A 15,480-nucleotide genomic window follows, 5' to 3' on the forward strand; every position below is an offset into this window, starting at 1 on the left:
TAGGCACCAGGAGTTTCTTTTGTAAAATAAGCTTATTTTAATGTTACATAAACATGCACAAAAATAAGCTTACTTCAAGATTAAATCAACGCGCACACGCTGGGTTGTACTGAAAGAACATTGATCAACAGGCGCTCGGCAGTGGTAAAAAAAAAAAAAAAGCCTCGGAGCTACCATTTATTAAACATTTTATGGTAGAGCAAATGTTCCAGGAGCCAGAAGAAGACACCACTGGAATAAAGCCAAAACAAATGTCAGTGACATGGGAGGAGGTGGGAGGAACGGAATGCTGCAATAAAACGCAGGCTGCTGCCAGCCTAAAACGCCCACAATGAAAAGACAACAACAAAGAAATGCCAAAGTAGTCCGTCACAGCAACAGATAAACCAAAGTGGAATAATACAGTAGTTGGTCACTGCTCTGAAACAGAAAAAGGCAGAACTGACCACTAGCGAGCAAGAATTTTAAAGGACACTGCAACCAACAAATAAAATTGCTTGAAGCCATAAGAAGTATACTAAAAGTATACACGAGGTCGAACGCTTATGCTCGACCTAAAAAGGGTTGTCTGTCCTGTGTTTTGCAACAAAAAAAAAGGCCCGACTGTCCCTCTGTTGTAGGAAACGTATTTGTTGGGGTCTAAGTACCCGACTGACCAGATATGCATATAGAGTGTTTCATGCAGGTTATGTTAAAGGATCCCAAGGGGCTGTCGTTCTCCTCCACAGGCACCTGTCCTTGGTAGTATGCACAGAATGCATGGCAGTTCTGTAACAATCAAGTGGGGGATGCCGGCACAGGCTTATAAGCTGGCAAGTGTATATGTGCTACCAGAAATGACAGGTGGGACCCTGGAGGCACTGAAGTCAGTGTTGCGACTACTGCACGGTGCATGATTGTGTGTCTGGGGTAGGGCGGTGCGATTTTTTTTTTTTTTTTTACTTGGTGATCCCTGCCCAGAGACTGCTTGAAAGCACCTGATACTGTCCCTGTGGTGGGTTCACGGCTGAAGTTCTGGACTTCTAGCTTCAGCTTCTGTGATGTGTGGCACACCTGGAATCCGAAAGTACAGGAATACACTCACACCTCAGCGTTCCATAAAACGTGGTCCTGGATTGATCTCTTTTTCTTACTCTCCATAGACTTACTCCTGATGACGGGGAACACATCTTGCCAAGGAAGCTCTGGGATCACTTTCTTGTAGTGGTCCACATAAAGAGGGCTCACCCTGGTAACAGACCAATGTGGCAGATCAGCACATAACGCCTAGTCAGTAGGGAAGTGACTTCCTTCCTTTATATGAAACGGAGGCGGTCCTAGAGAGAGACATCTAATCCCCTGATAGCAGATTAAACTCTACCCACCTTGTTGATACCAGAAAGAAGAGAACTAGACCTACCCACATACGGAGATGAACAGAAGCAAAACACCGGGACCTGATGGTTTCCCTGTTGAATACTATCAGAAATTCCGTAAATCCCTTTTGCCTACCTTGCTGACATTGTACAATAAGGCTGCAGGAAAGAGCAGCTTTCCCAAAGGACTAGACCTAGCAATGATAATTATCCTGCACAAAAGAGGAAGACCCTCCAATGTGTGCTCGTCTTGGTGGCCAATCTTGCTCATTAACAGTGAACTAAAACTATATGACAAAATGTTGACCAATAGGCTTCTTAAGGTGATCCTGGCATTGGCACATCCGAACCACTGTGGCTTCTTACCCCAATGTAGCACCAGACTTCCCCCATCAGGTGAATGTAGCTGTGGGCTACTGAGACTGCCTAGTGGGTTCAAACACATTTATGCTTTATAGACTTTGAAAAAGCCTTTGATTTCCTTGTATTGGATTTCCTTTTGAATATGCTTAGCCAAATGAACTTTGGGCCTAAATGTGTTTCATACGTGAAAGTATTGTACACAAACCCCATTGCACAGGTACGGGCACATGGTGTGCTGTCCCAGGCCTTGCCCATACGGAAGGGTATCAGACAAGGATGTCCTCTGTCTCCCCCGTTATTTACCATTCCATTTGAGCCTCTGGTGACATGGGTTCTATTCTATGTACAGTGGATAATTGGGGGTGCGGGCGCTTTACTGGGAGAACGGCTTAGAGCATTGGATACCTCTCTGTGCTTATGATGTACTGCTTGTTATGCAACAGCAACAAACCATTGGATGCAAATACCGGAACGTAGATTGAGCTTCCATTACTTGGGTATTAACGTCTTGCTATTACCTGACCTTGCATGGTCTCTTAATCTTGCCCCTTTGGTTGCCAAAATGAAGATGGACTTTGAGAGGTGAGCATGGCTTCCCCTTAATATCCTTGGTAGGGTAGCTTTATTCAAGAAGAGGCTGCTGCCACAGACTTTGTACTTCCTCCAAAACTTTCAGCACAAAATACCTCCGAATGGTGGTTCATTTGAGTGCAAACAAAAATACTGTCATATTTGTGGTCAAGTCAGGTCCTTTGCATCACATTCAGGAAATTTACCAAATCCACCTTTGACAGAGGCATGGTGACAGCTGAGGTGAAGGTTGGCTTTTCAGGGAGGTGACAATATTGTAAGTATGCTTTGTGGCCCTCCCATCCCCGCTCAATACTAGAACTCTCAAAGGTGGTATTCCTAATGTGGAGGGTGACTGTACTGGACGGGGTGGGAAAAGAGGATTACACTGCAGACCCCTCTCTGGAGGGGTGGATAGTTTGGACAGCTGGCACAGTTGAGGGGTGACATATGGCCGGTGTTTCACATATGGTTATTGCAGACTTGTAGGAAGATTTTCATCTCCACAGGTTCCAATTCTGTAAGTTTCTACAACTCCAGCATGCTTTGACATTTTATGGGAACTCCATCACAGAGTGCATTGAGCTGGAAGCTCAGCTGCTGATGGGGCAGGGAGGGATTTCCTTCTTCTCTAAATCTTTTATCATCAACTCACTGAATCTGCTCACCCCACTAAGGACTAATGCCTTTAGAAAGACAAGCTTCATGAGAGTATCTGGATGCAAACCTGGCAAATGACCTAGTAGCTCCAAGTCTCCTGCTGGTGCTTATCTATTCATTGTACTGAAAATTAAACCTCCGAACTCTACCCCTGTGTTGACTGCATGGGAGGCTTAGGTGGGCCTCTAGTGGATGGAGCATGGAGGGAGGCCCTCCTGGCTCCACGGGAGCTGGCGAAATCATCAAGTGTTTGTTCGATTAAAATGAACTATTTGCACACCACATCATCTGGCACCAATAAGGTTGTGGAGGGCCCTTGCCTTTGTCCTTTGCATGTGCACACTGGGAAGGGGCAGAGGTCTGGGCCTGTCCCTGTCCCCTGATAGTACATTATTGAAGCCCATCTTTCGCACATCAGCACGGGTAGTGGAGCATCACATTGATCCCTCATCATGTGTTGATCTCCTTGGCTTGTTGGAGAATCTGGGAAGCTGTTCTGGGGGGACTGTTCACAGATTGGGTTGGGAATGCTGTTTGCAAAGAGAATTATTTGTTTATAAAAACGAGAATACATGTATTTAATATAGTGTTTTTGTAAGGAATCCTCCTTACCTTGGGCCGCTGGGGCTCTGTGACAGCAGCGTACAGTCCACTTGCTGCTGTGAGTCCTGCTGCGGCAGGGCAGAGTACACTTGCGGGTTTTTACCGAACATTCTGTTGGACTGAGGATGTCTTAGCCTCTTCAGCCAGTGCCATTTTGGAATTCCATAGTTTGACACATACAGGCTCCTGTCATACACTGTATGTATGTAGACTTACCTTAGTTAGCATTTATACAGCTCTTATGTTCCTAGCAATATTGTAGTCACATAATTATATTTATATTGTACTTACTATTTTGAAATCTTAGTTGATGAAAGTTCCTTCCCAATCCAAGATGGCCAAAACCTTGCTGTTATTAGCTCATATCCTATTCTGCACAAGGAGTTGTATTGTGAAGTCCAGGAGCGTCGTAATTGTTTTAGTACCTTTGTTCGCTCATTGTACTCCATGGACTCTCCTCCGTTCTCCAGTTCCTGTGTTCTGCAAGTTCTTCCACTCTCAGTCTGCAGGTTTTTCTGATTTCCAGCTTTTTCCTTCTTGCTGTAATATTTTCTGGAGCATTGCTAGACAGCCTGTCTCCAATGTGGTGTCTGATACTGCCTTCAAAGATAAACTTCCATTTCTCCGAGCTAAGAAGCTGATCCAAGCTTCTTCCAGAAGACCAGCCCTTGATTCTTATGTTACATACACTACAGTCATTCAAGTGATGAGACATACGGTTTCCCACTGAGGATGAAAGTTTCTTATCTTTATTAGCCAACTGTTTTTTGATATGCAATGCATGGGTAAGAATATGTGCTTGGTCGGGTTGGAATTGTATCTAGGAGGGTGAACTACACAGGTGAGATAAGAATAAAAAAAAAAGCAAAAGACAGGGTGCTAAAAAGGAGAAGGAAAACTGAACACAAGAATGACAGAGTAGGGAAAAGATTGCAAGGGCTAGTGGTAAAGGAAGAGGACAGACTAACTGTAGATGTCTAGAGCAAGAGACAGGCGTGTGAAAAGAGGTTACATTGAAAGGAAACCAAAGAGTATGAAAGAGGAGAGTGGTGACAACAAGGAGTGGGTGTGAGGTCTCAAGGGGGAATGGAAAGAGGGAGTAAACTGCTGGAGTGAAATAAGAGAGTACAGAGATATAAGGGGATAAAGGAGGAGGAGTATGAAAGTGGGAAGGGAAAGAATGAGTGGATGAACAAAGACTTTGTGGCACAGGAGGTTTGGGGGCAGATGAGCATCTAGGGGAAATAAAATTAGTTCAGGAGAAAGGAAAGAGGTGAAAAGTGAATGGGAGAAGGTGAACATGAACAATTTAAACGTGAGACAGAAGGTGAAAGCTGTCACAATGGAGGGCAGTGGAATGAAAGTTAAAGCAGACAAAATGATAGAAATGGTGTAAAGATCAGGGCATGAATGAACGACAAAGTTATGAAGGAGATCATCCTTAAAGGGAGCACAGGTGGATGAAAAGTGAGCACAGGAGCAGTGAAGCTGAGTGTAGCATGAGGGGTGTGTGTGGGAGCAGTCCAGGAAATAATAGAAGATAGCAAGGGAGAGAAGGTGAGTGCATGCTGGAAGCATGGTAACAACACAGTGATTGCCGGCGAGAAAGAGTGTATGTCACTGGGAGGGATTGAGTGATGGGGAGTGAGACAAATGAGATGATAAGTCCATGGAGATTGCAAAATGAAAGCTGGAGAATACAGGAAAGTGTTCACTATGGAGTAATGAGTGCCTAGGAAAAAGCAGGAAAGTAGGTTGCAAAAGGGATTGGGGTGTTTGAAGAGGCAGAAAAGGAATGAGAAATAAGAATATGAGAGAACGAGAGCAGGGTAAAACTGAGACAGGGTCAGCGTGAGATGGGTATCAAAGAAGATAGACATGGAAAGAAGAACAGACAGGTGAAACGGATAGAAGGAGCGGTACAAAGGAAGGGTTAGAGCATAGAAAAGCACAGCAAATAAAGAATAGTGAAGGGAAAAGAAGAGTGGAAAAGAATAAGAAAGTTCGGAGGCGGGTATAGTGAAATGTGTGTTTTGACCACTCATTTCGTGTCCACTTTGCACCTGGCTTAGCTGTCCAGTGTTCACCAGTTACAGACTCCATTTTGTATTCAGCTTAGCCTTAGCTTCCTTCTGCCTATTGACTTTATCTTAGCATTAGACACTGCTATGTTAAAAGCTGCAAGTGATTTTCCACATTGTACAATTCTCATTCTGTCTTGTTTTCGTACTTTTTCCCACCAAGGGCTTTGCTTATAAGAATGTACTCAGACGGCAGGGAACAGCCTTGTTTTGGCTTGGCACCTAGGGATTGTGGCCATATCCCAATGTGTTATTTTCAAAGCTTACCTAAACTAGCCAGCATGTTTGAATACTTCTTGCGCAGCAAGAGGGTTTTTTCCAGAAAGCTCCTTCCTCATTTGTTTAAAATGTATAAGAGGCCCAGATCGACAGTGGGAGATTCAGAGACCTCAATCAGGATTTTAGACGTCAAAATGCCTGATATATATTTCCTGTGAGGGTAGAGTTCTCTCTTTCTCGCAGTCAAACAGGGTCATCGGCTTGCTGGCAGGAGAAAGATGAAGTACCTGACAGGCCCTACGGTGATGCATTTTTGTTAACTATTTGGTTTGCATTATAATATAGATACATATATTTGCTGTGTATATTGCAGTGGAGAATCATTCGTGTATGTTTTCATTTAATTTCTGTGACCATTTTTAATGTGTGCTTTTAACATGCCAATCTCCTTTTAGGAACCTTGCGTAGTGAAATAATAAATGTCTCCTTTGGACTAAGAAGTGCATTCCAGAGTTTTTTGTCAGTGCATGAGTGTTTCAGCTTGGTCATTATTGAAAAGCAAAACAGTGGGAAAAATGGTAGGGTAGCAGGGGAGGATGGAAGAAAGAGGAGGTTGGGATAGGTAAGCAGAAGTAGAAAGGAGGGAGGAGAAGAAGAATAAATAATGTAACATTATGGTAATTGGCTCTTTCCTGTGTGTTATGGAAACTGTGCTATATGTACTTACTATTGCATTTTTCAAACCACAAATGTCATTTATCCATTTAGCCTTTCACTGACTATTTTGCCTTCACTTACCCATTCACTTAAGGGATGTCTCCAAAGCACCCTGTTAAGTGGGCTGTAAGTCCGATTAAGTTTTTACAAATTTTACAGAGTATTCTTATTTAATTGGTCACTATTTTTTGCTTCAGGTTCATCTGTGGAATCCCTCTCCATTCTGTCCTGTAATGTGGTCTTTAAATCTGATCAAGCAATGGCAAATTCTTTGGGCACAAAGTTGATCAAGATGTACTGTTTTGTTCTTGTGTGCTTCAGTATTCTGAGGAGAGGCTCAACCGCTCTGTAAAATGTTCTTTAATTATGTTGTGTATAACGGAACTCTTCAAATTGATATTAGTTAGTCATATGTACACATCCATAATCAACATTCACTACCAGCAGTTCTGATTTGGGGGAGGAAGGAAGTGCAGGGGCCATGTTCATGACAGGAGCTCAGCAGATGTAACTGTGATAACTACGGGGAGTGAGGGAATGGATGTTATGGCCTGTCTTTAAGACCTGTCATTACTTTTGCCAATTACTTTGAATATTGTGTTTAAAAAAATAACATCTCCCCTCCTTCAGACATATGATAACGTGGCACTTGCTACGATGTCTCATAGTGTGATGTCACTGTCTCTGCTACTGCCAGGTCAAGAGCTGTACCTTAAATTTTAAACCACCCTCGCCCTGCTTCTAGTCCTCAGGCACTGTAACTTCTGCTGTAGCAGTTCATTTTTTGTAGAGTGCAGCATTTAAGACATTAAGTGGATAAATTATGAATCCCCCAAGAAACACTCAGTGAACCATATTTTTCTACTTGCAGGACTATGAAACTGATTAATTACTCAGAATTTGAAGACGATGGTAAGTAGAGGGCACAATGGTTCATCTTGGAATACACTACAACTTGATTGACCAATTAACACAGTTCACTTTTTAAAATAATACATAAATGTTCATTTGTAGTGTTTCTCCTTTAATTGTTTGTGCTTGATTGCACCTTAATGAACCAGCCAATTCAAAGTAACTCTAGTCAAAATACATGAAACGTCTTCCCACTGTATCATGGGCAATACTGTGAAGATCTTAAAGGCTATGTCTCGTTATAGGGTCTGGATTACTATAGAATGCTGCATAAGAATCCCTCCTCTTATTCCCTTGTCCATTTTAAGATTATAAACCGTTTGTATTCCTTTCGTCCTCCCCATATTTGTTAAATGAATGTTCTGTTTGGATACTTATGGTGATTTGCTTCCCTCATGCTTATTTTTTTTTTTTTTTTCCAGATGTTTTCCCTATTTCATCCTGCTTACTTTCCCATAAAAGCCCAATGCCCATGCAGTGTTTAATGTGAACTGATGGGTGAGATTGTGAGAAAACTTTACTGAAGGGTTAACAGGGTGCATAGATAGATGAAAGAGTGACAGATCGATTAACACATTTCTCAATAGCCAATCATCTATCAGTTTTGCTGTTTATCAATGTGCTTACCTCATCTGTCTAAGTACTCATCTCTTCCTGTAGCTAAGTACATAGACTTTCTATAATTGTTCCACATCACTTTAATGCCATCATTTTGTTGTTCTTGAGTACTATACAAAGGATTTTGATTTGTTAACTTATCTACTCATTCATTCTAACAATGTCAAATCAAACAACTCTGTCTTTAATGTGCAAACATAGGCATTCACAACTCCATGCAATAATCAACAGTTCCTGGGGGAGGGAAGTAAATGTTAGGTTCACAGGTAAGTAAAACACTTACAGGGTTCAAAGTTGGTTCCAAGGTAGCCCACCGTTGGGGGTTCAAGGCAACCCCAAAGTTATCACACCAGCAGCTCGGGCCGGTCAGGTGCAGAGGTCAAAGTGGTGCCCAAAACACATAGGCTTCAATGGAAATAGGGGTGCCCCGGTTCCAGTCTGCCAGCAGGTAAGTTCCCTTGACTTCGGCAGGTATACCAGGGGGGTTTTGTAGGGCACAGGGGGGGACACAAGCAGGCACAGAAATTACACCCTCAGCGGCACAGGGGTGGCCGGGTGCAGAGTGCAAACCGGCATCGGGTTTCCAATGGGAATCAATGGGGAGACCTGGGGGTCTCTTCAACGATGCAGGCAGGCACGGGGGGGCTCCTCGGGGTAGCCACCACCTGGGCTAGGCAGAGGGTCACCTGGGGGTCGCTCCTGCACTAGAGTTCCGTTCCTTCAGGTCCTGGGGGCTGCGGGTGCAGTGTGGTGTCCAGGAGTCTGGTTCCTTGAAGCAGGCAGTCGCGGTCAGGGGGAGCCTCTGGATTTCCTCTGTTGAACAGGTCCGCTATTCTCAGGAGCTTCTTGGTCCTTTTAGATGCAGGGCAGTCCTCTGAGGCTTCAGAGGTCGCTGGTCCCTGTTGGATGCGTCGCTGTTGCAGTTTTTCTTGAAGTGGGGAGACAGGCCGGTAGGGCTGGGGCCAAAGCAGTTGTCGTCTCCGTCTTCTCTGCAGGGCTTCAGGTCAGTAGTCCTTCTTCATCTTCAGGTTGCAGGAATCTAATTTCCTAGGTTCTGGGGAGCCCCCAAATACTGAATTTAGGGGTGTGTTTAGGTCTGGGAGGGCAGTAGCCAGTGGCTACTGTCCTTGAGGGTGGCTACACCCTCTTTGTGCCTCCTCCCTGAGGGGAGGCGGGCACATCCCTATTCCTATTTGGGGAATCCTCCAAAATCAAGATGGAGGATTTCTAAAGGCAGGGGTCACCTCAGCTCAGAACACCTTAGAGGCTGTCCTGACAGGTTGGTGACTCCTCCTTGTTTTTCTCATTATCTCCCCTGGACTTGCCGCCAAAAGTGGGGGCTGTGTCCAGGGGGCGGGGATCTCCACTAGCTGGAGTGCCCTGGGGCATTGTAGCACAAAACCTGAGCCTTTGAGGCTCACTGCTAGGTGTTACAGTTCCTGCAGGGGGGAGGTGTGAAGCACCTCCACCCAGAGCAGGCTTTTGTTTCTGTCCTCAGAGAGCACAAAGGCCCTCACCACATGGGGTCAGAAACTCGTCTCTCAACAACAGGCTGGCAGAGACCAGTCAGTCCTGCACTGAACAACTGGGTAAAATACAGGGGGCATCTCTAAGATGCCCTCTGTGTGCATTTTTTAATAAATCCAACACTGGCATCAGTGTGGGTTTAACATTCTGAGAAGTTTGATACCAAACTTCCCAGTATTAAGTGTAGCCATTATGGAGCTGTGGAGTTCGTTTTTGACAAACTCCCAGACCATATAATTAATATGGCCACAACTGTACTTACAATGTCTAAGAATAGACTTAGACACTGTAGGGGCATATAGCTCATGCATCTATGCCCTCACCTGTGGTATAGTGCGGCTGTAAGGCCGGCTAGAGGGGGTGACTTACCTATGCCACAGGCAGTATTTTGTGTGCATGGCATCCTGAGGGGGATGCCATGTCGACTTTGCCTTTTTCTCCCCACCAACACACACAGTCTGCAATGGCAGTTTGCATGTGTTAGGTGAGGAGTCCCTTAGGGTGGCACAACATATGCTGCAGCCCTTGGGGTCCTTCCCTGGTCACAGGGCCCTTGGTACCACTGGTACCTTTTACAAGGGACTTATCTGTGTGCCAGGGGTGTGCCAACTGTGGAAACAATGGTACATTTTAGGTGAAAGAACTCTGGTGCTGGGGCCCGGTTAGCAGGGTCCCAGCACACTTCTCAGTTAAGTCAGCATCAGTATCAGGCAAAAAGTGGGGGGTAACTGCAACAGGGAGCCTTTTCCTTACATATGTCCAGACTCCTCATGGGTAGTGTTAGAAATGGGGTCTTTGGTTGGCAGTCAGGTTACCCCCTGTCCAAGCAAGGACCCTCACTCCAGTCATGGTAAGTCGCACAATCCAAATTATCCTGTGCCCCCCTTCTGGTAGCTTGGCACTGAATAGTCGGGCTTAACTTAGAAGGCAATATGTAAAGTATTTGTGCAATAAATCATGCTTTAACACAGTATAAACACCACAAAAATACACCACACAGGTTTAGAAAAATAGAGAATATTTATCTGATTAAATGCAGGTCAAAACGATCAAGATTTGATAAGTACACGTTGAACTATCACTTTAGAAAATGATGAAAAAAAGTCTTGAGTTCTTAAAAGCAATAAGTGTCTCTTGCATGCACAAAGTTCCTGGTTTCCGTCTAAATTATCCGCAAGGGACTGCAGAGGATGAGATGCGTGGAAAACGGGGGGTGCCGGTTTCTCCGTCCGCACACAGACAATGCATTGTTTTTTTTTTTTTTCATGCAGTCAGGGCCTTCCGTCGATTTCCGTTGAGCGTACTTGGATCCTCTTCGGGTTGCGGGGTATTTGGATGCCCGGGGATGATGCAGAGAAATCCTCAGCGCGCAGGACGAAGTCACAGGAGCTGCGTCGATGGGGTCGATCCAGTGGGCGATGCAGGGAAATTTCTGTTGCACGGAAGGTGCTGTGTTGATTCTTCTTGCTGAAAGTTGGACTGCCCTGTTCCGGCTCTGCTTTGCATTGATCCAGTAGGCCGTGCGTCGAAGTTCCGGTCGCAGCGCTGGCACTGCGTCGATCTCCACTCAGGGAGCTGGCCTGCGTCGTTACGGTTTGGCGTGCCGTGACTTTCCCACCGCAATGCAGACTATGGTCCTCATTACAACCGTGGCGATCAAAGACCACCAGGGTTGTTTTGGTGATCGTACCACCAACAGGCTGGCGGCACAAATCGCCATATTATGACCGCGCCGGTAGCGCCGCAGTCGCACCGCCGGGACCGGTGTTTTTTTTTACATCATTGTCCTGGCGGTTATAATCCTGGGGTTTATGACTCCCCTTCCCATCAGCCCATGGAAAGGGAGTCGTGGGGCCCCCAGGCACACCACCACCCTGCTTTTCACTGTTTGCACAGCAGACAGAGAAAAGCACGACGGGTGCAGCTGCACCTGTCGCACGGCCGTAACACCGCCGGCTTCATCAGGAGCCGGCTGCAATGTTACGGCGACATCCCCGCTGGGCCGGTGGGCGGAAACTCTGTTTCCCCCGCCTCCCCAGCCGGTATGTTGTAATGTGGCCGGCGGGTTTGCGGCTGCCTAGGCGGCTGCTTGGCGGTTCAATGAGGGCCTATGTGTTGTTTCTGGCAGGATATGCATCGAAGTTTCACCGCACAAGGAGTTCTTTGCAGAGATTAGGTATTTTTGGCCCTGAGACTTCAGAAAACAGGAGGCAAACTCAATCCAAGCCCTTGGAGAGCACTTCTCAGCAGAGCCAGAGGGCAGCGAGGCAGCAGGGCAACAGCAAGGCAGCAGTCCTTTTCAGCAAAGCAGTCAGGTGAGTCCTTTGGGCAGCCAGGCAGCTTCTCTTGGCAGGTTGCAGGTTCTGGTTCAGAGTATCTTCCCCAGTGGTATCTTGTCCAGAAGTGTCAGAGTTGGTAGGGTCAGAGGCTCTGTTTAAATACCCAAATGTGCCTTTGAAGTGGGGGGACTTAAAAGAGTGGCTTAGAAGAGCACAAGGTCCTCTTTCAGTTCCATCCTGTCTGCCAGGGTCCCAGTAGAGGGTGTTTGGCAGTCCATTGTGTGAGAGCAGGCCACTGTCCTTTGACATGTAAGTGTCAGACCTCTCAACCTCCCAGCCCAGGAAGACCCATTCAGTATGCAGATGTGTGCAGGTGTGACTGAGCATCCTGTGTATGGGGTTGTCTGAGTGGAATGCAGAAGGCAGCTACTAACCCAGACAGACATGGATTGTAAGGCACAGAAGGATTTAAGTGCAGAGAAATGCTCACTTTCTAAAAGTGGCATTTCTAAAATAGTAATATTAAATCCAACTTCACTACTAAATATTCCCTTGTTACTCCTTTCAGATCAGAGTCTACCATGAAAGGAGCAGTCCTCACAGCAGTGTAAAATGAATTTAGGAGTTTTACACTACCAGGACATATATGAACTACACAGGTGCATGTCCTGCCTTTTCCCTACATAGCACCCTGCCCTATGGGTTACCTAGAGCCTACGTTAGTGATGACTTATATGTAGAAAAAGGGGAGTTTAAGGGTTGGCAAGTAGTTTCAAATGCCAAGTCGAATTGGCAGTGAAACTGTACACGCACGCCTCGCAATGGTAGGCCTGAGACTTGGTTAGGGGGCTACTTATGTGGGTAGAACAATCAGTGCTGCAGGCCCCCTAGTAGCATTTAATCTCCAGGCCCTGGGCACATGAAATGCACTATACTAGGGACCTATAAGTAAATTAAATAAGGCAATTGTGTATGAGCCAATGTCACCATGTTTTAAGGGAGAGAGCATATGCGCTTTAGCACTTGTTAGCAGTGGTAAAGTGCGGAGAGTCCTAAAACCAGCAAAAACAGTATCCAAAAATATTAGGGAGGCAGATAAGTTAGGGGTGACCACCCTAAGGCTGTCATGTCTAACAGGTAGCATCTGTATGTCTGATTTTAAGCACTACAGTCACAGCAAAAATCCTCATTGTGAAAGGTATTGGCCAGTGGAATAGCTGAGTTGATAGCTCTGTTTGAAATCCTGCTTCCAAGCCTAAACGAACGAGTTACTTACCTTCGGTAACGCCTTTTCTGGTGGATACATTAGCTACCTGTGGATTCCTCACTTATTGAATTCTCCCCTTGCGCCAGCTTTCGACGGAAATCTTCTTCCTAGCTTCCGCACGTTGACGAGGACGTCACAATTGCCCATGCGACGCCGTCTGATGTCATATAGGCAATAAGAGGTCCTCGCCGACGTCAGTACCAACATTTTTTACGTGCCTCTGAGACGAATAGGCCATTTAAATAATTAATCATATAACAATATTTAATTACACCAAAAGATAAAAACATCATTCCAAAATGTCAATACTGTACATCGCGATCTTACAAACTCTCCTTTCTCTTCTTTTTTTTTTTTAATGAACTTATATACATAAATATAAACATTATATTTGAAAACCATCAACCACCAAGAGGAGCACACCCAAGGATAGCTTGGTAAGACCAGACAGGCAACCGGGAGGCGGGAGGGACCGTGAGGAATCCACAAGTAGCTAATGTATCCACCAGAAAAGGCGTTACCGAAGGTAAGTAACTCGTTATTCTGATGGATACAACTACCTGTGGATTCCTCACTTATTGAATAGAGTCCCAAAGCAGTACCGCACTCGGTGGAGGGTGCCTGAATGTTCAAACCAAGAAATCCTGCAGCACTGACCGTGCAAAATGGCCATCCCTCCTAACCTCCGAATCTAAGCAATAATGTTTTGCAAAAGTGTGGAGGGATGACCAAGTTGTGGCCTTGCAGATGTCAACCACAGGAACACCCCTAGCCAAAGCCGAAGAGGCCGACTTAGCTCTGGTGGAATGAGCTCTTATTCCATCAGGGGGTTCTTTCTTTGCCAAATAATAACACAGCTTAATGCAAAGAATGACCCACCTGGAGAGTGTTCTCTTGTGGACTGCCCTTCCTCTCCTCTTTCCCACGTACCCGATGAAGAGTTGATCCTCCAATCTAAACGCCTTTGTTCTGTCCACGAAGAAGCTCAACGTTCTTCTCGGGTCCAAACGATGTAGTCTTTCTTCCTCTTTTGAAGGATGAGGTGGAGGATAAAAAGAGGAGAGAGTAATAGATTGGCCCATATGGAAGCGTGAAACAACCTTCGGCAAGAAAGCAGCCTTGGTCCTCAACACCACCTTATCTACATAGAAGGATGTATACGGGGGCTTAACAGAAAGAGCCTGCAGCTCACTCACTCTTCTAGCTGAAGTAATTGCAACAAGGAAAACAGTCTTCAAAACCAATAACCTTATAGGGCAAGAATGCATTGGCTCAAACGGCGAGCCCATCAGAAATGTTAAGACTAGATTTAAATCCCACTGAGGCATAATGAAAGGAGTGGGAGGAAATTTATTGATGAGACCTTTAAAAAATCTTAATACTAATAGAGATTTAAATGAGGAAGGTTGGTCTGGAAGACACAGAAAGGCTGACAGGGCCGACAAATAGCCCTTGATTTTAGCCAATGCACAACCCTTCTACGCCAGGTTCAAAGCAAAAGACAAAACATCTGATAAGTGGGCACGTAAGGGATCAATTTGTCTTTCTCCACACCAACACACAAATTTAGCCCACCTGCTAGCGTAGATAGATTTAGTGGCGTGTCGCCTGGCCGATAAAATAACATCCACTACCTCAGGTGGGAGAGAAAAGGAACTCAGGTTGCCCCGTTCAATCTCCAGGCATGAAGGTGCAGGCTCTGGAGGTGGGGGTGTAAAATTTGCCCCTGCGATTGTGAGAGGAGGTCTGCCCTGAGAGGGAGACGGAGCGGGGGGCACAGAGATAGTTGGAGAAGATCTGAATACCATACCCTTCTTGTCCAATCCGGAGATATTAAGTTGACTTGTGCCTGGTCTTGGCGAATTTTCCTCAGAACCCGAGGAATCAAAGGTATGGGGGGAAACGCGTAAAGCAACTGGTCACACCAGGACATCTGAAACGCGTCCCCCAACGTTCCTTGCACCGGATACTGGAGGCTGCAGAACAACGGGCAGTGCGAGTTCTCCTTAGTGGCAAAAAGATCTACCTGAGGGATTCCCCACATCTGGAAGATCTGTCGGACTAGATCTGGGTGAAGACGCCACTCGTGATCAGTGGAGAAGTAACGACTGAGACTGTCTGCACGCACATTCAAGACTCCGGCTACCAAGCAAATCCGATAATCCCTTGCCCAGGACCATAGCCGCAGAGCTTCTCTGCAGAGAAGGTATGACTCTACTCCTCCCTGTTTGTTTATATACCACATCGCTGTAGTATTGTCCGTCAAGACCTGAACCGACTGACCGCGAAGGGAAGGGACAAAGGCCTTG

General features: G+C 45.7%; 1 protein-coding gene across 3 annotated transcripts in view; it reads left to right on the forward strand.

Annotated features, from left to right (window-relative positions):
• RAD51AP1 (RAD51 associated protein 1) overlaps nt 1-15,480 on the forward strand; it is a 268,051-nt gene that overhangs the window by 20,324 nt on the left and 232,247 nt on the right. For all 3 annotated transcript variants that reach the window (XM_069228423.1, XM_069228425.1, XM_069228424.1), the window contains exon 2: nt 7,440-7,480. In XM_069228423.1, coding sequence (XP_069084524.1) covers nt 7,440-7,480 — 41 coding nt within the window. The remainder of the gene's footprint in view (nt 1-7,439; nt 7,481-15,480) is intronic.

The sequence above is a fragment of the Pleurodeles waltl genome, chromosome 4_1 (genome assembly GCF_031143425.1).
Source record: "Pleurodeles waltl isolate 20211129_DDA chromosome 4_1, aPleWal1.hap1.20221129, whole genome shotgun sequence".
Taxonomy (NCBI): Eukaryota; Metazoa; Chordata; class Amphibia; order Caudata; family Salamandridae; genus Pleurodeles; species Pleurodeles waltl.